General features: G+C 37.1%; 1 protein-coding gene across 1 annotated transcript in view; it reads right to left on the reverse strand.

Moving 5' to 3' along the window:
* Nucleotides 1-5,106: 5,106 nt before the first annotated feature.
* The window catches only part of LOC125234407 (nose resistant to fluoxetine protein 6-like), a 50,241-nt gene continuing 31,996 nt past the window's right edge, over nucleotides 5,107-23,351 (reverse strand). Inside the window, exons 2-13 of the mRNA XM_048140635.1 lie at nucleotides 15,985-16,124; nucleotides 15,119-15,437; nucleotides 14,551-14,659; nucleotides 13,381-13,465; nucleotides 12,744-12,910; nucleotides 12,128-12,206; nucleotides 11,132-11,235; nucleotides 10,019-10,192; nucleotides 9,297-9,447; nucleotides 8,420-8,606; nucleotides 7,792-7,934; nucleotides 5,107-7,274 (exon numbers count right to left, since the gene is read on the reverse strand). Coding sequence (XP_047996592.1) covers nucleotides 7,092-7,274; nucleotides 7,792-7,934; nucleotides 8,420-8,606; nucleotides 9,297-9,447; nucleotides 10,019-10,192; nucleotides 11,132-11,235; nucleotides 12,128-12,206; nucleotides 12,744-12,910; nucleotides 13,381-13,465; nucleotides 14,551-14,659; nucleotides 15,119-15,437; nucleotides 15,985-16,124 — 1,841 coding nt within the window. The 3' untranslated portion in view covers nucleotides 5,107-7,091. The remainder of the gene's footprint in view (nucleotides 7,275-7,791; nucleotides 7,935-8,419; nucleotides 8,607-9,296; nucleotides 9,448-10,018; nucleotides 10,193-11,131; nucleotides 11,236-12,127; nucleotides 12,207-12,743; nucleotides 12,911-13,380; nucleotides 13,466-14,550; nucleotides 14,660-15,118; nucleotides 15,438-15,984; nucleotides 16,125-23,351) is intronic.

The raw sequence follows: 23,351 nt of genomic DNA on the forward strand, positions 1-23,351 counted from the left end.
CAACAAAGTGCAAAAATAAAAAATGGAAAAACATGTTTTATTAGGGTACCCCCCATACATGTAAAGTGGGGGCTGATATTTTTTTTTATTCCAACCCCAACGTGTGATATATTGTTGGATAGGTATTTAAAAATGAATAAGGGTTTAGTTTTTTTGATAATATTAATATTTTCGGAAATAATCGCTCCTAAAGGAAAAAAAAGTGCGTCCCCCCCCCTCTAACTTTTGAACCATATGTTTAAAAAATATGAAAAAAATCACAAAAGTAGAACTTTATAAATACTTTCTAGGAAAATTATTTTGAACTTGATAGGTTTAGTAGTTTTTGAGAAAAATACGGAAAACTACGGAACCCTACACTGAGCGTGGCCCGACACGCTCTTGGCCGGTTTTTGTCTCTTTCTTACGCGAGCGAAGCCGCGGTCAAAAGCTAGTTTATTATAAATGGGAAAAGCTGGTTACTCTATAATCTGAAGTGGAAGAATTCGTTGTTTCACCAAAGATAATGTGTGTTTGTTTGTTTGTCCGTCTTTCACGGCCAAACGGAGCGACGGATTGACATGTTTTTTAAGTGGAGATAGTTGAAGGGATGGAGAGTGACATATGCTACTTTTGTCTCTTTCTAACGCAAGCGAAGCCGCGGGAAAAAGCTAGTACAGCACGGGTAGCATGGTCGCGCGATAGACGATAAAATATCAGGCCGTCCCTGTCGCACTATTAGTAAGTGCGATTATAAGGGACGGCCAGATGTTTTATCATTTATCGCGCGACCATAATTGCCTGCCTGGACCAGATTATATTGATGATAATTATTATTTGTAACCATTTAGTTAATATTGTCTTCAGTTACCGCGATAGTTACTCATGAAATAAAAACTATGAAAACGGATTAAATCGCGTATAATGAGTTTAAAATTCATCCCGATGTTTCAAACACTTTACAGCGTTCGTGGTCAACGGGTGACTGAGGAAAAATTACAATGTGCAAAAGCTACCCATATTCTTGTATATAACCATTTAGTTGTTGAAGAAAAACATTCACACAACAATAACATAGGTCAACCAGCTAAGTAAATGCAATACTTTACTAATACTATGCCCACACTATGACCTATGTATAATGTATTATACCAGACGTGTAATATTTTATTTTATCAACAAAGGCATAATAGGATTGTATTGTATTTTTGTATGAAAATAAAAAATAGGAAAGCAATATAGTAATAGTCAAATATTCCATTAAAAAAATAAAAAATACTTAATAAATCCATAAAAGTTCAAATGATTAAAAAAAACTTCGGACTCGAACCCACGATCTTCTGCATCATAGTCGGTCGTTTGACCGAGACGCCATTTCGATTTACATTAGCAGTGTCGAAATACACGATATGTATCTTTGTTGACAAAATGTGTCATTATTTCTGAGTCTGCTTGAGTTAACTAAACCAATATCTTTAAATAATTACTTGTCAAGAGCCAAATGTCACTGATGACAATGTCAACTAAAAATGCGCGAAATATGACGGCTCTGTGTCTGTACACAAAATTTGGCACGCACATTTACGTAAAATTAATAAAAAATTCACATGGATTTGTCCATGATTTCTGTATGAAACAATGTATTTCATTCACTACCGCGACGACGGATAATGTATAGTAGATGTATGCGCATATTTTTATTTAGTTGTAGTGTGCGGTGACTAAATAAATGGTAGATGTTTTTTGTATGGAAAGCGAGCCACCTTAACTATTTTTCAATAATTATCTACCTACTTAACTAGTATTACACACATCCGCAGTCACGTTTAGCTTATTGTCAATTTTTACCCATAGACATAGAAAAAATATAGACTGGAGGTTTTCAGCAGGATTAAAAATATGTCATTCTGTACTGTTCAGCGTGCGTAGCCGAATGGCATTTCTCCGACGCCAAACGAAAACGAAATGCCGCGCCAGTTAGTCCGGCTCTGTCACGCCAATACGCACGAGCGATAGAGATAGATATCTACTAGCGTTTCGTTTCGTGAGCGTTTCGTGAGCGTTAGTGCCATTCGGCTACGCACCCTGTACACTCTTAATGCCAGTTGCATCAACCACATTTGACAGGCACATCATCGTCACGCAGCAGACGCCTATAGAACTTCCCATACAATAAAATTTAACTAACGCTTTAACGATGACAGACGGTTTCATGCAACCGGCCCTTAGTGCGTTTTCACATTATCCGACCGATATCCTATACGATTGTCGGACCGATATCCTATACGTTACAGGCGCCATCTTGGATTTTGTCTTTTGTAGTCCGACATCCGATATCGGATCGGATAATGTGGAAACAGACTTAGGGTCTCTCCACATCCACACCTATCGACGCGGAATCGGCTTTCTGCGACCAAAAATAGCTCGTTAGTAGCAACATGCGTACGCATGCGTTCAGAGACGACGAGGGCACTACTGGCGATCAAATAATGAAAGAGGCGCGTTCCTAGCACACAGCCTAAGCTCGTGTAGGTGAACGCGTACTATACTTGTATGAGTGAAATATGACAGGTCGACTGTTCGCGTTTTTGATAGACGGTAACTGTGAGGTAACCGAGAGGGGTGGGCGGCGCTTTGAGCGGGAAGCGGGCCATACTGTACTATAGTACTCTTTAGTATACTTTGACGAGGGTAAGCATTTTCATACTAATTAACGAGCGATTTTCGGTCGGAAATTCTTGTGAAGCGAGATAAAACGAGATATAGCTAGTAGCTATATCTCGCTTGATTTTATTCTCTCCAACAACTCAAAATTTGTATGAAAATTATAATATGTGTTTGGTGACCAGCTGGACGTCAGTCGTATACTGTCGCAATGGAATGGTGTCACGATGATGTCATATACCCGACATCTACGGGTTTCTAGAATCTATGTTTTTAACTCAATACATTGTGACAATAATGACAACAATGTGTAAAGATGCTACTTCCTTAAATAATATATCTTTTAAGTAGACATAATGTTTCGCCTTTTGACCCCTAGTTGTATTGTACTACCCGTCATAAAAGACGATTAGTTTTGACGTAAAACTCAAGGTGAACGTCTTGAAAAAACCCGTAGAGGGTCAAAAACCAGATAAAAGTAAGGAAAAAATATACATGTAATATTTATTTAGTAAACGAATTTGCTTTCGTGTTTTCTAACATATTTAAAATCGTATCGTAGTGTTATTGAGTAACTGAAATCTGCCAGAATCTTTTAAGGCTGCTTTCAAAAAAAAACGTCAAAAGAATGTAAAATTGATAGTTTTAGTCGGTGAAATACTACACTTTCCGTTATCCAATAGATTTATTTAATTCAAGTTCCCATTAGAGCATCTTATTATCTTGATTTTTATAAGACTGGATTTTTGAAAACTAACTCACAAAATTAATTATGAATTTTTCTCTAATGCACGTTTAGAAAAACCCACGTATAGAGCTGAATCAGTCGATCTTATTTGTAAAATTTGGACAATTTTGAATATTAAAACGGGTAAATTTATAATTCGTATATCCTGTACCACAATCATTTCATACTAGATTTTTATTTTAAGTTTTTGAAAAAGAGTAAACTAGCCTAAGGCGAATTCAATTTTTTTCAGAAATTACCTAAAATTAAGTGACAATTTCTTTGAAAATCTACATCAAATCGAAGTAAGTTTTGTACTAAATTAATCTGCAACGTTTACTTAAATTGCTGTTATACCTTAGTGATTATAAATTGCTATTATTGATTTTTGCCAATTTTTTGAAAACGAGCCTTCACCGGTACAATTATTACCACTTTTGGACATTTTCTCATATTTTGTTAGACCAAGTAGAAAAAGTCCTATAATGTGATATATATTTATAAACTACTCGCAAAGCCCTTTAATTTGATATCACACACGGTATGATCGAGCGCTCGGTTGCGATTTCACTATTTTTAACACGAAAGCCCTCTTAAGACCCACTTGCACCAACCACGACTCTGGGTTAGTGGGCTGTCAAATTTCATACAAAATGGTGGGTTAACCCTAAATTTTCGTAAATGAGACATCTAGTGACGGACGATTACAATCTTATGGACTCCAAAAAAATTTGGCAAATTCTTAATACAACTTTAGAGTTTGTGCAATTTACTGCATATTATTAAAAACTTATTTAAAAACGTGCCACCCAAAAAATATGTTTATTTCAAAACGTAAAAGTTGCAACCAGTTATTTGTGAAAAGGCCAAATACAATAGTGGCGTATAGTGAACAAAGTAGTATTTTGCAACAAAATCTTCTTATCCTACCTACAAACACTTTAAAAAAATGAAAATGATGAATGATGATTATGAAAATGAAAAATAAATATTTCATTTTCATTTCATTTTCATTTTCATTTTTTCATTTAGAGAAACCATAGAGTAATAAGTAAGGGAAGAGTTGTAATGCCATACATCAGTAAATGCTTGTTATTTGTATAGGCATAGTTAAGTGACATCTAGTGACAATCACGCGTCAATCACGCGTCAAATAGCGTGAATTATCAGTACCACTACTCGATACTAGGTGGCAACTGTCTCTCGTCTGCCAAAAATGTAATATTAGAACAGTTTACAACTTATATTACAAGCAGAAGGAATTGAAAACAGAGTACTGATTAATACTATTTGTAATATTAGTTAATTATAATGATGAATGAACTAGCTAAAAATACGTGAGCATTAGACTCTTCGTTCGTCGAGTTTTATGCGGAAAGTTCAATATGTTCATGAATATAAGCCGCGTAAGCTGAAGATCCGGGTTCGTTTCCCGGCTCGGCCACCAGCGGGCCTTGTCGTTTTTTCTTTCGTGTATGATATCTATTTCAATTTATCATGAATATATTGTTGAAATTGCTAATGTTAAAGGACCAGGCCCCGTAGCCGAATGGCATTTCTCCGACGCCAAACGAAAGCGATACGCCGCTGGCTCTGTCGCGCCAATACGCAAGCGCGATAGAGATAGATATCTACTAGCGCTTCGTTTCGTGAGCGTTTCGTGAGCGATTGTGCCATTCGGCTAGCCACCCAGGATAGATAACCAAGTAGCTAAAGGTGAGGGATCAAAAATCAAATAATTAAAATAATTTTATTTAACACAAATACTTAAAAATAACCCCACACAATAATTTCATTTTATTTTTACCTAAACCTATACAATCGCAATTAAAAACTGGCAACATCGTAGTGTTCGTTTCAAATCAATATGTGTGAGGAAACGGGACGACATTACAATGTTGTCACTTTTTAATTTCTGTTTTTTTAGCCAGACTGTACCTCTCAAGCTTTATTAAAGCTATTATTAAAAACTAGTAAAGAATAGCAATGTACAAGTTGCAGAACACTCAAAATTTCCATAAATTACCAGAAATTTTGAGATGATATTGAGAATATTCTCTTTAAGAGAAGGATGTACTTATTATTATTATTAATGTTCTCAACAGTTGACGATCGCTTCATTTGATGTTTGAGTTACATACACACTGTCGTTTATTATCAAATGCCATAAAAATTTACCCTAAATATTGTCAATAAATGTGCGAATAGAAGTGCAAACCTTTGGTTTTCTACGGAAAGTATTGCTTTCCTTAGAAAACCAAAGTTTGCACTGTCAGCGCAACAGCCCAAAGCCATCCCGCGTACGCGCGCCGTATCGTTATAGCAATGCGTTGCCATTACAGAGCCAAACAATGCGTTTTCAGTTTTTTCGTTACTGCGCGCATGCGCGGAAAGCCGGCGGACACTGGCTTTGGGAATAGACTTTTATGTAGGGTTTTAAAGATCTATGCACTACCATGTAAAAGACGGGATAAGAAAAATAATAATTAACGCTTTTACACGTATATTGAACGACGTTTTAATACATTAACAATTATATAAATATTTTGAACGTCAAAGGTGAAAAGCTAAACTAAATAACTCGCTATACATATTACGTTCACTCGTTCAGAAATTATTTTCACTATCATGATTTATCTCGTTTTTCTTTCAAATATGTAATTTCTTTAAATTTTTAATCTTTAGTTAGGTATTTACTATAAAGATCAGGTAAAATACTAATGGAAACCTGGAAAAGCACGGCAAGTATGTTTGAATGCTTGTTTTGTTGAGATATCTATTATTCGCGTTGATATTCTGGGAATGCCACGAAATGGGGCGAAAAGGGGCAAAACATAAAATGTACTTCTACCTCATAATTCCTTAATATTATAAATAATGACACGGGTTATATCATGCAAAATCCACTATTGTGTTCTATCGCGAAGATATAATTCGTGCAAGTACTTTTTAAGAAATCATGATTTTTAATTTATTCACTCCAGGTACCCCAATTCACCCCAGCTAATGGTACATTTTTGCCTTATGCATTTTATAAGCTTGAACATACTTAAATCTTTCTTCTGAAGTCGTTTACATTTTTCGTAGTCATTAGCAGACATCAGAACTTTTCCAGCAATAATATATTCCTTTAACGCGACAATGCTGCACCAATATGTCCGAAGTCAGCTAGCATTGACGCTAAAGGAATAAATTATGTCCGAAGTCAGCTAGAATAGTTAATTAGGATAAATAACAGCAAAATGAGCCTCAATTCGTTGCAAGGCGTGAAGTTGATGAATCCGTCGTAAGGACGCAACAAATCTGAACCATAAAACTTGGTACGTTCTAAGTTCAAGTGGGAATGGGCCGGACATATTTGTCGCAGAGATGACGATCTATGGAGCCAGCTAGTATTGCTGTGGAGACCTAGACTGGGAAGCCGAGGTGACGGGAAACCACGAGCCAGATGGTCGACCGACCTGGTACAGACATAGAACGGAATGGAAATCCATGAAAGAGCTGAAGATGTTCAGCAGTGGAAAAAAATATGCTGAGAAGAAGAAGAAGATGTTCTAAATTAAAATTTAAGTAAAAATATATCTCAAATTATCAAATTATTTACGGCATCCACCGAATTGATCATCTACCTATAAAATTCTACCATGCTGCACCGAAATTGCTGGAAAAGTTACGATGGTAATTGGACTAATTAGTAACAGCACTAAGATCATTTGAAGGGTTAGATCTTGTCTTCAATCGTTTCTTTGCTTTCCTTGCAAGCTTCTTTAGTGATATGAGCCCTTTTAGTGTGCGCAGGCAAGAAGATGACCTTAACTAGTTCGGCGAAAGGACTTTCTACTGATATGAAGAGGGGAACAGCAAAAGCGAAGGCAAGGGTGGTGCACCATACGTAGTTTGTGAACTGGAAAAGAAATTAAATGTTATTTAAATTACATTACACGAGTTTGAACTCGAAATCATAGAGCTTGTTAATGGATATTCTAAAGGAAAAATATAATATAATAAAAATAAGAAATTCTAAAGGAAAAATACTTAAAAAGTTGTGTTACTTTGTTGTGCTAGCTCAGTGTGGATTCAATATTATAGAAATAAAAATTATAGGAATGACTACAATACAAAAACTAGTTAAATAACTAGTAAATATTCAGGATTCGGGGAAAAAATATAACAAATCTTTTAGTTGAGGGACAGTTGAGCGCATTAAAATTCCATGTCGGGATTTGAACCCAAGACCTTAACTAGCAGAAGCAGAGCAATGATTCTTTAGGCCAGCCCGGTCACAAAAATAAAATCATGCATCAAATGAATAGCTAGTTTTGGGCAATCATGGAGGACATTATTGATGATAGGAGCGAAATATGTATGACGCAAAGTATTCATATTTTTTTGTCATGTAACCAGTGATGTAAAATACTTACAGCCCAGAACATGGTGATGGGGATCAGTTCATCGGAAATACCAGAACTGTATCGTAGAAGCGGCACGTGGAGTAAGTAAGCAAAGTAGGTGACCCGAGAGATTCTGGCCCATCCACCCCAGTGGAGGAAACCGCGGAACGCCTCTGGAAATATAGAGAACATTGTGTCACAAGAGAACAAAATTATATTATTCACTAAGCGTAAATCTTGAAAAGGTTTGGATAATGGAGTATTTAGCGTAGTGAGAGTTTCAAGTGCTAACCCTCAAGTTGGGAATAACTAATACGTGATTGATACTGTTTTTGACGTCACATAGATGAGAGTATTACCTACTGCAAAACAATACTACGCAATAAACTCGTGCCTTGGAAAAGTTTATCATCAAGTCTTAGGTCTTGTTAGGGTTTTCTTTTTCTATCAGAAAATGGCCTTTTCCACATGGCAATTTAAAAAAAACATAGGTTTTCTGTTGACTAAGGGTTAGTTACATCAACTACAGTCAGGTCAGGTCAGGTCAGTTACATAACCGACAGTCTAATATGAAATCCTCATCAAAAAATAACTACTTAATGCTAAGTTTTGTTACAGACGGTTTGGTGAAACAGACCCTAAGTTTGTCTATACTTACTATCAATCCTCAAAATCGTGAACATGATGAACAGCGCAGTCAAGATTCCGAAGATCAGCTTGACGGCGCTGGAGTAGACAACAATAACACCGATCGGGATGACGATGCCGTCGACGTAGAACATAGACCCCAGGAGGACGACGCCGAGCATCATGGGGAATAGCAACCAGTATAAAAGACGGTATTTCTGAAAAAAAAAAAATACTAGTTTAATTCTCTACTTAACAACCCTCTTCGAAAAACCCACAGATTTTTTGAGAAATGTTCTATCACATAGGTCAGGAAATGAATCATGATAAGGAGCTGTGAAGGAAAATGCTAGAAACAAAACTTTTGACATGATAAATTAGTTTCGAGAAGTTAGGAGCTAAAATAATTTTATTATCAAAAGACGTACCCCCGAGTCGGCGGGGAATAGGAAGGTCTCGTTTTTTAGTCTCGCTTTATCTTTGGAACTAAAGTAGGTATTGCAATGATGAAGTGAACTTAATAGGCGAGACGACTAAAAAAAACTATAATAATTAGTTCGTTAGTTAGATTATCGAAGAATTTTAGACACGTACTTTTTCTTTTTTCTCGTAAACGAAAAATTACGACGGTACAGTGCGTTGAAGTTTCGCGTGACGTCACGCCTAGGCACAATTTTTACAAGTGACGTCACAAGCCCCCACTCCGGAACTTTGATGCTCTATATCTTTGTATTTTTTCATTAATTAGAAAAAGCGAAAAATATGTGTTCAGTATTTTTGGGCGATCTAACTGACGGACTAAACAGAATGCCATTTTTTTATGTAGTCGTCATCCCTATTATGAGTAGCTTGAGCGGTAGAAGATGTATCACAAATGGTGTTCTCGCAAAAATATGACTTTTACGTACCTTGTATTTTTTCAGTCCAAAGTCGCCCTCCTTCAAATTAAAGACAATATAAGCCATCGCCAAGCCAAGACCGTAGCAGACGAGGTTGGTGTGCCCTCGTTTGTACAAGTTGTTGAATGTCGGGTCTTCCACGAAGAAATTTAGGAACACTCTAGAAGGTTATAAGAACATTGTTAGAAGTTAGAAGACTGCTATCAGACTGCTCATCGTTGGGAGAATGTTACATTTATACTTAGAACCTAATTTATATTTTGTTGTAAATAACTCGTAAAAAAATCAATACTTAATAAAATATGGAGGAGAAGATGTGAAATTAAATAACATTTCTTTAAGAGCCAAACGTAATACATATACCTAAACCTTAAAAATGTTTTGGCCATTATTAGTAAACTACAATATCATAACCGTCGTCATCGTCTGGGCTCCATTTACATTTCAATTTATCAAGCTACTTACAGAAGCAAAAAATAACATATTTCTTTATGACATCGGAGGTAAACGAGCAGAAAGGGCGCCTGGTGGTAAATGACAATATTGTCCAGTCAAGTGCAAAAATACGTATCGATTTTATCCGCTCAAAAATATGTACCGAGACCTTATTCCGCCGACATAAAATGCTATGGGACATATTTTTGATAAGTTGTACGCACCCATATTTTTACACTTGACTGTCCGTCAAACGGTCCATATTAACCTTCAGCTAAAATTACAAAACGACTTACTCTGGGGCCACAATCAGAACAGCATACAGGTTCTGAACATATGTGTGGACAGCGGGGGTAATAAGTCCTACCACCATCACTACGCCGATGGCAATCTTCCTGATCCTGTTGCTGTGCAGCACACAGAAGATGATGAGGCCAACTATGCTGAGCTGGAACTCGGCTCCCAGATACCTGGAAGATTAAGGAAGTCTTTAGTAGTTTATTGTTGTTTTTTGTTCTATACTTATAGAGACTTGCAGATTAGGGTGGAGCGAATTTAAAATTTTTGGAAATATGCAATTGAATACCACTCAAAGAATGCTTTTATGTAGATTATGAGAAAAATAATAAAAAAAATCTAGTTATATACTTTTGGCCCTCTACCATTAATTTAATAAAAAATATTAATATTTTTTTGCAAAATACATTTTTTTAATTTTACATATTTTTTTACATTTACATATTAAACACCACCTTTGGTATCAGAAATGATTTATTTTCAGTTTTTTTTTACGTTAAAACATTTTTTTTTCTGAGACCTAAATTTACTGTAAACTTGGAATTTTCCAAAAATTGACATCAGACATAATATTAAATTTATTTGTTAATTTTACCTTTTTTAGTTTTTTTTTGCTTTTAGTTTTTTTGCTTTTACGGCTGGTAGACGGTAGAGGGCTAAAAGTAGTACCTAATTTTCAATTAGGTACCAGAAATATAATCTACAATTTTTTCCACAACTTTCGATACCTATTCCGTTATGAATTTCTAATTTTTAATTTTCTCCATACAAGCACGCTCCACCCTATTGCAGATGATGAGACAAGCACGCAAGCTAGACATCCTGCCAAAAACTGCCTGAATAATGAAATTAACACAAGCAGGAACCCTCTGCGAGGGCCAAAAGAATTCATTATAGCATTATAAAACTTGGAAGACAGGTAAAATGTGTCGGAAACTGAGGCACATCTGTCTCGACTGTCGGATTCAATACTTGAAAAATAATTTTACTTTACTTATTTCCTAAAATTTACCAAAACATAATAAAGTAAATATAAAGTTTGAGAGATTATAGATGAAACAGGAAAATTCTAAATTAAGTTAACCGTTTAAAAAAGTTCATATAGTACTTACCAAGCATGTGCCATACATTGCGTGTGGTCCTTATAATTATGTAGATACAGGAGATAAAGCCACCAGTCACGGCGGCAAGCATCCCCTTCGGACGCCACAATTTTCTGAAACATTTTTCATAGTTAAAAAAGTAATGGAGATTTTTTTGACAAAGAGAGTCAAAGATGATTAACTGCTCGTGCCAATACACAATCACAGAATTTAATAAAAAGCAAAAGATTACAAAAATGAACCACCACAAAGAGAGTGGATTGGAAAGTTTATTGAATATAGAGGTTTCAAGGCAAAGGATAAACTTAGTAAGACAAACACAACATTTTTCACCACGTCGATCCAAGGAAGACATTTTGTCTTAAATATTAAATAAATATTATAGGACATTCTTCCACAGATTGACTGAGCACCACGGTAAGCTCAAGAAGGCTTGTGGTGTAGGTACCCAGACAACGATATGATATATAATATAAAAATACTTATAGTCGGTAGTGACCCTGCCTGCTGCGCCGCAGATATTTGTTCCTGAGTCATGGATGTTTTCTATGTATATAAGTATTTATATATTATATATATCGTTGTCTGAGTACCCACAGCACAAGCCTTCTTGAGCTTACCGTGGGCCTCAGTCAATCTGTGTAAGAATGTCCTATAATATTTATTTATTTTATTTATTTTATTTATTTATACATAGAAAGCATCCATGACCCAGGAACAAATATCTGCGCTCATCACACAAATAGATGCCCTTACCGGGATTCGAACCCGGGACCGCGGCGTAGCAGGCAGGGTCACTACGTGCTAGGCCAGACCGGTCATCAAACAAAAGACAACAAATAAAATCAAACCTAGTTGAATATTTATCATTCAAAATTATCATTTGCAACTCGATTCTAACTCATAAGATTCACTTGTAGATTGAATGACACATCAGTCTTGAAGAACCAGGAAAGTCTTCATCAGATTATCTTTTAGTAGTAAAGTACAGAAGAGATGGCTTACCTGGTAAAATGGTCCAGTAGCCAAATGCCTCAACCAGGTCATTACGAAGAACATCACAAACGCAAACGGTGGAGTCAATCTGGAAATAAACACAGAAACTTTAGTTTCAAGGAAATAGTAGCCAATGATTTTCTTCAAAACAACACATATCTAAAAAAAACTACTCTTAAACTACTCTTGAGAAAAATCCTCGGAAATGGATCGAAACATATCGAACGTTATATCGACTTAACATGGGAGTAACCCGCTTAGAATATTTTTAAATATGTTTGATTCTCACGGAAGTTTTATAGCCAAAATAACAGGTATCTTATAAGTAGTAATTTTCCTCGAAATTAGAGGTTCTTCACCAAAAGCTATACACAGAAGTAATATAGAGCAATTACAATGCTCACTCAATTTGGTCGACCCAATTTACAGACATACCTAATCAAGTGACCATTCTAGAAGCAGATGAAGTTACAGCTTGGCCAGAAAAGAAAAAAAATAAAAGTGGCATCATCCTACTGTGTTTTCTCTTTTAAATTTGAAGTTGCCACTTTTTAACTTCTAGTCTTTTTTGCTAGACTGTATATTATGGTGGGTTAAATGAATATACGTGTATTTTAATGCTTACCTCAACCACCTCAACAGCACACCTTTCGGCAAGTTCAACCAGCTAGGCGGCCGTTTCTGCTCCGACAGCAACATGTTATACGCCATCAGGAGACCAGATATGAGGAAGAAAGTCTGGACTATGAGAGTCCCGTTGCAAACTATTTGGAAGGGCAGGTAGTGGTATAACTGAAACGAAAATGGGTGACTTTGAGGTATAGTTAATGAATATCTAGGACACGTCTAAAGATAGGAGGTATCCTTTGTATCTTTAGGTACCTATTTCGTTATAATCGTTGGAAATCAGTAAGGTGTTTTTGGGTAAAGTCGATTTAGTTTAAGCTCAATGTATCAAAAGTATCAAAACATAAAATTGTACATAATAGGCTGATATTGATGGCTTATTTAGAAGGTTTGAGAAATTTCTTGCGTTGGGTTGCGTAAGTATTAAATTATCATTACCTACATTGCGGTATTTGATTGGTGTACTGAATGTTATAGAACCTCAACAATGCTAATTTTGCACGCTGTTTAAATGGGTCTTAATCAAAAAGAATCCAGATTTGTAATGTGTATTTGCAATTACTTCGGTCTGGTAAAGAACTTTAGTTTATGACATTTTTCGATTGCAGGTACTGATATTAAATTAGTATTCTTACCTCTTCAAAATATAATGGGTAATTTCCTATTAACATAGCGGGAATCCCCGAATGACCGAGGATTACCAAGCACGCAGTTATTGTTCTGAAAAGTAAGATTTATTACATTACTTCAATAGTTATGATGGTTCCAAAAATTTTAAAGCGGATAAATTACTTCTTGATTCAGCCTTGGTTGAACCTTGCCAGCCTTGAACCTGTTCCAGCCAGAACCATGTTCTCTTTTGCAGCCAGCGAATAGATCTAAAATAGTACTTATTATAAAAAAAATATGTTTACAAAAAAATAAAATAGGTATTTTTCTGGAACCTAATGGTTTAAACAATGAAACAAGATATGAATAAAATTACTTTCGATTGAACATTACATGTTCAATACAGAATTTACTTTGTAAAACACCTGTTTCCCATTGTTGAAATTTTTGAATCGGTTTAGGTACTTAAACTGATTATTTGTTGTGAAAACAACATTGGTAATTGCGTCTCACAGTAAAGAAAATATAAAAATGTACTACCAGCTGCAAAAGTGCATTGAGAAATTATGAATGAAGTCATTTATAAATTTGCCATACACTTTTGCAATAAGGAAAGTACCTCCCCGAAACTGCATGCTCAAAAACTAGACCTTACTCTTAGTGTTGAGTTCCTGTTAAGTTAATAAGTCAGAGTTCAACTATGTGGTGCGTGAGTGTCATCAGCGCTCATGTAAAGATTCTGGATCCATCCATAGGTTCCCCTCAGACTGATCATAATCCTTGTTATCCAACTACGTAAAATAATAGAGCTTAGAACCATAGAGCTTTTTAATGCTATCACGGTCAACTAATTTACTTTTATTAAATCTAAAATTAAATATCAAAAATCTCACAAAAAAACACTGGCATTTGGAAGTGAATCCAGGATGCTGTCGGAGTGGTCCCTTTGCACCGCCAGTCTTACGCCGTGGCTTGCGTGGGCGACGGTTGCGCGATGGTCGCGCGACGGCGATGCGACGCATACGAAATCAAACCTTATCGATATGGAAGTATGAGACGCGACGGCGACGGTCGCGCAAGACACGGTGTTAGTTTTTAGGCAAAGAAAGAGCCTGGCGTATGGTCACCCGAGAATAGGTGTCTCGGTCCCGAGACACCTATTAGTCGTAAAGTAACAAACATGGAAATGTAATCACCTGATGCAATGGATGACCTTGATGCGTTGTTGCATAGGACTGGAGCTGGCGGGCGCTGCAAGTCGCTTCCAGTTCTGTCTCACAGCGAAGCACAGCAGAACCCTACCCACTGAAAAACAAAACAACATTATGACTTGACTAATGATGCAAAACAGATGACTATCGTTTTGCATTTCGACTGCGAAACGCTTTGTATCTTCGAAATTACTAGCGGAGAGGAGATTATAGAAAGTCTTCAATGGGTAGGCTACATACTGCGCCCAGAAATTTTGAACATCTTTGAACTAGTTTTGACGATCAATCACTTCATTGCACGTATATGCCAATCATTAGACGACCAGACAGCGAAGGTCATGTATATTGGCCTTAGGTTCAAAACGAAATTAAAATCTTTACTTTCTTAAATTAGATTCAGCTCTTGTATCAAATGTATTAGTATCATCATCATTGTCGTCTTAGGGTCGGTTCCACTAAACCATCTGTTTTTTTTTATTTCCATACCCTTCTGACTGCGTGACGTTGATGCAACTGGCCCGTAATGTAAAGGGTATTAATATGATAAACTCACCAAACGTCTCTTTCCCGTGATGACAAAAGAAGTCGTACATGCTTCCCAATCCATTTAGTCCCATAATTACCAACACTACCACCATGTATGCAAAGTCCCCATGATCCCATTTCGACTCCTCAGAGTACACTTCGCAATGTGCTTCGTATATTTTAGCGGTCAGACGGTAGTCCCTAGTGAGACTCTCGTTGAGGCAAGCTTCGACCGCGTCGGTCAGGTTTGAGAAGGCATGCAAGTGGTGTGCACAGCTCTTTTTTGGACAAATACCCCGGTGTACGTGGGTGTGATCGAAGTGTGTTATGACATTTGCTGAATATTCCTGTAACATAAAGAAAAGTATGGTCGTTAATACTTAATTTTCCCATCCTCCTCAGGGCTATATCTAATGATTCTGATTAAGAAAAAATACAAAAAGGGTGTTGTCGGGGTAAACATTGTAAAATTAAGGGTTACTCATCCTTCAACAATGTGATTGGCCAGCTGAAATAATTTCCAGAAGGCAAAATCGTCCTCCTTGCGTTATCGCGGCATTTGCTACGGCTCATGGGAGCCTGCGGTCCGCTTTGACAACTAATTCCAATTTTACGAAAGCGACTGCCATCTGACCTTCCAACCCGAAGGGTAAACTAGACCTTATTGGAATTAGTCCGGTTTTCTCACGATGTTTTCCTTCACCGAAAAGCGATTGGCAAATATCAAATGACATTTCGCACATAAGTTCTGAAAAACTCATTGGTGCGAGCCAGGGTTCGAACCCGAAACCTCCAGAACGATCCTGGATCCTGGATTTTAAGACTTTTGAAGAAGATCAACCTATGTCAAAGGTGAGATTACTTCAACCAAAAGCGCCATTTTCTAGAACTTACCACCAACGTCCGATACAGGTGGTCCGACAGATTGCCGTGCACTTGAGCGCTGACGAAGCAGTAGGTGTCCCCAGGGACGCGCATGCATCGCCTGTATTCGTCTACTTGCGTTACTTTTGGCAACTCATCGTACTCCTGGGCTGGAAACAAACAGAATTATTAGACATTTCCGTAAGGAACAAATAAGTATACGAGTAAGGATGTAAAGTCCTTTAAGAAGGGCATGCTACATTATGGAGAAATAAATATTTTTTTAACAAGCAGAAACATCTGCTAACGAATCTCCACATGTTTAAAGGAAAACATTGAAAACTGTACGCTTCCGGCGAGACTTGAACTCGCATCTTCTGCAATCCGTGCATTGCTCTTAACCCGTTTTAGTCCCGCCGGAAGCCTTTAACTTAAAAATATGGAAAAATAAGTTATGATAAGTATTCGATTTTCTTTTGTTATCGATATCTGAGAGCACGAGCTGAGACTGGGACCCATTGCCGAAAACTTCTTATACATATATGAAATTGGAGTTTGTTTTCGAATAAGAACTGTTATTGTTTAAGTAATTATTTAGGATAAAGCTGTATTTTAATAAAATAAATAAATCAGCCAATTTGCCTCTGAAGCGTGGGCCTCAGTAAATCTGTGTAAGAATGTCCTATAATATTTATTTATTTATTTATTTATTTTAATAATTAATTGTTTAACTTGTGTAGTAAGATTTCTAGTTTGTGGCAATAAACTTTTTTTTTATCTTTATCTTGTATCTGGCGACAAAATGCGATTTGTCAGTAAGTATCGCTACTTGAGGATACTCGTAGATATCACGACGATTAAAGTTTTATTATGCATCTCATCGACCGCAGCGACAGCATGTCCGGATGTTATTCTCTACGGATGGCAAATCTAAACCGATTCTCGTGAAATCTTGTAATAGATTATTATAACCAAGGATTATTTAATCATAATCATAATCATAAATCGTTTATTTGCCAAAAAATATCTATATAGGTACATTTCCAAGCAGAACTTAACATATTAATTACATTTTTGCCATTAAGGTTATATCCGTCGGCCCCAAACTAGGCGCAGCCTGTATCTCGGGAACCGAAGCCTGTATCTCGGGAACCGAATTTATATGGGATTTACAATCTTCATACTAAGAATCGTACCTCCATTACTATCTAATCCAATACTATCATAACTAAACGGATGATGTTTACAAATTAATTTTTATTGACGTGATATCATCATATTAAAATACGGAAGTATGTCATTTGTTCTTATACAAAATAAAAACACGCGAAAACATTTGGGGAACTTATAATTTTGGGCACTTCCAGGCTGCGAAACAGCGCCATCTAGTTTTAAGCCTAAAAGGCTCATACATTTCAGGGGTACGCTTTTTTGTATTTGCTTTGTCTGTCCCGTATTATATGGTCCTTGATTATAACCCATTCGTTGACACTACGTCAACATCCGAACTACTGCCGCAGAAATGACATACGCGTATAATTTTCAGTGCCAGTGCGTCGACAGACGGAGCACTGTCAGCGAAAGGGTTAAGTATTTTTTGTCGAGCCAGATTTTTAATTTCATTTTTAGCACAAGATTTTATCGCCCTTATATATTTCTAAAACCCCTTACTCGATGGGATACGACGGTTTATGACAGAGTTCCTATGACCACCTTACTGATCAGATCAGCTCCATGATACGTATCTTAATATTGCATTGTCACGTGATTTACATATGTGTGCAAAATTTCAGCTCAATCGGCAACCAGGAAGTGGGTCAAATTTAGCTTCTACGTTTTGACGCACACTAACATATCAAGGCAAGTTGAATAAAAGCACAGAATATATAATAGTACAAGTACGAGTACAGAAGGCCCACTGCTTTGATGTTCACGAAATGCCGCCTTTTAAAGTGCCTACAAAATTTTTACAAAGAAACCAGCCGCACGTGCGCAGCGTCGGATGATAGGGTTGCCTATGGATTAAATCGAATTAATTATTCAGATAAAATTTTGTACTATTATATTTAAGTCTTTGGTACTTTCTAGGTATATATACAGTATTTTGGTTTAAGTTCCAACATCACAAGCCTTATTGAACTTTTCCGTGGGACTTAATCAATAGTAGATCTGTGTAAGAATGTCCTTATGGTACATATTTTATTCATGATGTCTATTTAACTTAGCGTTGTTAGCCATTCCACACGCGGACATCGCATATGAACCTTAAAAAAAAAACTCGCGACGTAAAATAACAATAGAAAGTGCGTTCCGTGAGAACGCGCGCCACTCCTGATTAGGCCGCGAACCTCGCGGCCGCCGGCATGTACTTGTAGCACGGCGATAGAATCGCGGAGTGAGCCGCCCCTGATAAAAGCTTGTAAAAATTGCAGAAAGTTGTGCAGATGTCACTGGCAAGGCAACAGGCAGCCTAGTCTACTAGAACATTAGCTACTTGTTCTTGCTCTCCTTGAGTTCTAACCACCTCGGCCTTCGACCTTTACAATTTTAAACGGGTTTTAGACGTACGTCAAAACATTGTTTATAACGTGAATGGTTTAGCGATAAAACCTATTATGAGTGAATTAATTAATAAGGGGATACCGGGGCAAGAAGGCGCCTTAAGGAAAACTTGAATATTAAGGGAAATTACAAACCTTCATTACTTCTGATTTATAAGAAAGTTGAAAACTGGACTGTCATATAATGAAATAGATCGCGGCCACCAGAAAGTGTACTTTCCTTGCGGTGACATATTGGTCATTGTTTTCTTGTAAATACGTGTAGTACATTTTTTTAATTAGCGTACAATTAAGTACAATTCTTGTACATTTTTTTGATGTGACTTTGGATTCCGTACGATACCATGTCACCGCTAGAAATTATGACACCATTTGAAATGTAATTGAAAAAGCTTTATGGAAAAGAGAAAATTAAAACCAAAAATGTAACAACCCACTTTTTAGGTAGTAGTAGTAGTAGTCTTTTTAATTTAAGATTAGCAGTTAAGTTCATAAATGCATGTATAAGTATGTTTCTTAGAAATAAACAGATTATTTTTTTAGTAGTAAGGTAGTAAACACTTTATTACACAGAACAAATTACAAGTACAGTGAATAATTATAGTGATTATGTACAAAGGCGAGCTTATCCCTTTAAGGAGTTTAAGGAATCTCTTCCAGCTAACCTTAGAATAACTGGAGAGATGAAAATAGTAAATGGTAGACAAACTAAAGTCCATCGGCATATTATACAAAGTACCTATCAACATATCATATAGGTATTAATTTAAAAAAAAAAGGAAATTGGGATATTGCAGTGTCAGATTGCTAGCTTATAGCTCACACCACAATTGAACCCATACCCAAAATCCGACTTCTGCGATACCCACGGAAAGCTTGGTGAAATAAAAAAAAAAATGATTAGTTTGAACTATCTGGCCAGAATTGCCCCATGTACCTTATTACTTCGCTAGTTTATGACACAAGGTAATAACATAATACGTCCGAGTTCATCTAATTAAATCTTAGATGGCAAACTTTTAGCAAACTGGTTTGACCATGACTATGAAACGAATAAGGCTGCCAAGTTTTTGATGAAATGGCTTACCGGATTTTTTAAATTATTATTATAATTATAAATGGGCTTACTCTCTGGCCACAGTCTAGCCAAAAGCAAAGGGGCCATTTTTTCCAAGTTGTCCACCCCACTTTTTTTTTGGATTTGGAAATTTTTATGTGTTTTCCACTCAGAATCGCGAGCTCTTTCAATCCTAATAGGAGAAAAAAAGTGTCCCAAGGTTTTTTTCCCATTCCGTTACCATTTTTGCATACATTTTGTATGGCGGTAACTGGAATGGAAGGTTCGAAAAAATGTGTGGAAATCTTGGGACATGTTTTTCTCCTATCAGGATCGAAACAGCTCTCGATTCTGAGTATGAATCGCGTAAAAAACTATCCATGTTACAAAAAAAGTGGGGTGGACAACTGTGAAAAAAAAAATGGCCCAAAGACGTGGCCAACGATGGAGTGAGCTCGCCCAGAAGATGCCTGGCCCCGTAGCCGAATGGCATTTCTCCGACGCCAAACGAAAGCGATACGCCGCTGGCTCTGTCGCGCCAATACGCAAGCGCGATAGAGATAGATATCTACTAGCGCTTCGTTTCGTGAGCGTTTCGTGAGCGATTGTGCCATTCGGCTAGCCACCCTGTTACCCTTGTTTTAAAGGTTGTTGGGAATTATAATTTTCATTGTTTTTCAGTTATCAGTTTCAGTATAATCAAAGACAATACAATTATACCGGGACTAACAAAGCCCATACAAATAGCGTATACCTGTGAAATGTATGGGCCTTTTAGGGATAAAAACTAGATGGCGCCGTTTCGAAGCCTGGAAGTGACAAAAATCATATTTTCCCCAAATATTTTTGTGTTTTTATTTTTTATAAGAACACTGTTTCCTGTATTTTGCACTGCCAGCGCAACTGCTCAAAGCCATCCCCTGCCGGCTTACCGCGCACGCGCGCAGTATCGTTATAACAATGCGTTGCCATGGTTACCGAGCCAATGTGTTTTAAATTTTTTCGTTATTGTGCGCGTACGCGATAGCCCGCGGGCGCTATAATGAAAAAAAAAATGGGTTTTAAAGATCGCGACCCTGTAAATGACGAATTTTCGGGAGTAGAAAAACATTTTTAGACACGCTGATTTAAACTTTAACCATTTTTACAATTTAAAGATTTCACTCTTGACCGTGTGGTGACAAGAATTCCTCACCCCCCTTCCTCCCGTGTGTTTTCGTAGAAGTCCACTCTGGGACGTGGGTTCAATTTTGGTATGGGCATGGGTAATGTTATGGGCTAATAATGCTATGGGGTTTTTTTCAACCTCTTCGCAAATCTGAGGCTCTTAACTTGAGCAGTTTCATGTGTTCTGCCTACCACTTTTAGGAATACAAGCATGAGTGTATGTATGACTTTAGAGTAAATTTAATCAGTCTTCTCCAAAACTAGGGGGACAACGCCGTCGCCGAAACGTCGGAGGTTCCAAAACTATATAAAAAAATGTTCTAACCCTTTTCCTTTTAGTAAAAGTAGTAACTTGAATATACTTACGAGCTAATTTATATATCACCCCTGAAGCGTACTCGCAAAACTAATCCAAATAAAAAATAAACGTAACATTTTCACTTCACTTAAAAAAACACTAATCACTTTTCCTGTACAACAAAAAGCACATTCTCATAATTTATTCCAAATTCAATTAAATTCTCAATTAAATTCAATGATCAATTTTCTAATAGCGTTCATCGAATTTCAAAAAATCTCTAAGTTGAAAAAATATACGTGCGTTCGAGCGAAAAGTAGCGAAAAAATGTCTTCAAACAAATAATACCCTCGTCAGGTTTAAGTGTTGATGTTTACGACTACCAATTCGTAATAGTGTGGCATTGACATGCAAAACCTGACCAGATATACATGACTATTGTCAAGCGGACGCTGTTATTCTGATCAAAGTCATATTATCGTCACTACTTTGAAAAAATCTCGTTATCTCACGCTGCTCCTCAGAGTTAAAACGCAGTAAGTCTATATGCATTCCATACATACTTATTACAATTTTCATTGACAGACGAAGACACTAGATAGATAAGTTTCTTTTAAAGTAGTGATTGATATGTAACTCCGTATAGACGGATAAAGTCTAAGAAAAAAACGTGCCTTCAGCCCTAGAGAAAAAAAGGTGCGGTTGGACTGAGATGACGTTACACCTATGGGGAACGCTCGCCTAGGATGATGCTAATATTAATCATCTCATCCTCCTTGAGTTTTCCAACGCATTTTGCCACGGCTCATGGGAGCCTGGGGTCCGCTTTGACAGCTAATCCCAAGATTTGGCGTAGGCTGTCTGTAGTTTTACAAAAGCGACTGCCAACTGCCCTTCCAACCCGAAGGAGTAAGTAGGCAACTTAATGGAATTAGTCCGGTTTCCTCACGATGTTTTCCTTCACCGAAAAGCGACTGGCAAATATCAAATGACATTTCGCACATAAGTTCCGAAAAACTCATATTGGTACGAGCCAGGGGTTCGAACCCGCGAGACCTCCAGATCTACAGTCGCACGCTCTTACCGCTAGGCCACCAGCGCTTCATACGGTATATGACAAAAGTAACTCCGTATAGACGGATAAAGTCTAGAGAAAAAACCGGCCAAGGCGTGTCGGGCCACGCTCAGTGTAGGGTTCCGTAGTTTTCCGTATTTTTCTCAATAACTACTAAACCTATCAAGTTCAAAACAATTTTCCTAGAAAGTCTTTATGAAAGTTCTACTTTTGTGATTTTTTTTCAAATTTTTTAAACATATGGTTCAAAAGTTAGAGGGGGGGGGGACGCATTTTTTTTTTCCTTTAGGAGCGATTATTTCTGAAAATATTAATATTATTAAAAAACGATCTCAGTAAACCCTTATTCATTTTTAAATACTCCATCCAACAATATATCACACGTTGGGGTTGAAATGAAAAAAAAAATATCAGCCCCCACTTTACATGTAGGGGGGGGTACCTAATAAAAACATTTTTTTTCATTTTGCACTTTGTTGGCGTGATTGACATACATATTGGTACCAAATTTCAGCTTTCTAGTGTTAACGGTTATCTGAGATTATCCGCGGACGGACGGACGGACGGACGGACGGACGGACGGACGGACGGACGGACGGACGGACAACCAGACAGACAGACAGACGGACGGACAGACGAGACATGGCGAAACTATAAGGGTTTCTAGTTGACTACGGAACTCCTAAAACACGTACCTTCAGCCCTAGACAAAGAGGTACGGTGGCCTGAACTGGCGTTACACCTTTGGGGAAACGCTCGGCTGAGATGATGCTAATAAGTATTAATATTTGACATTTTAACACAGATGAAGCCACGGTGTTTTTTTCAGTCAAAGGAAATAGTAAATCACATGTATTTAAGATATGTTTTGGGAAACTCAACGATAGAGGGCGTGAAAGAAACAATTAGTGTGCCGTAGTGCAAGTTCTTCTGCTAGATGTCACTGTTACCTCCGTAAACTGGGTAGTGACTTGTTGTCAGTAAAATGTATAAATATTTTTTGATGTCCAAATATTCCACTAGATATCGCTGTACCATCCGCAAACTAGCGAACGATATTCTATGGTTAATTATAATATGTAATTACATTGTAAATTTTACTTGGAACTTGGAAAAATAAGTTGGTTTTTTCTTGCTCAAATTCATAATGAAAAACGTCAAACGTATTTAAAAAAATCCCGCCATAAATATGTGGCGTTCCATTCCCTAAAGGGTTCAAATGTTTTATGTGCTATATGA

The sequence above is a fragment of the Leguminivora glycinivorella genome, chromosome 16 (assembly GCF_023078275.1).
Source record: "Leguminivora glycinivorella isolate SPB_JAAS2020 chromosome 16, LegGlyc_1.1, whole genome shotgun sequence".
Lineage (NCBI taxonomy): Eukaryota > Metazoa > Arthropoda > Insecta > Lepidoptera > Tortricidae > Leguminivora > Leguminivora glycinivorella.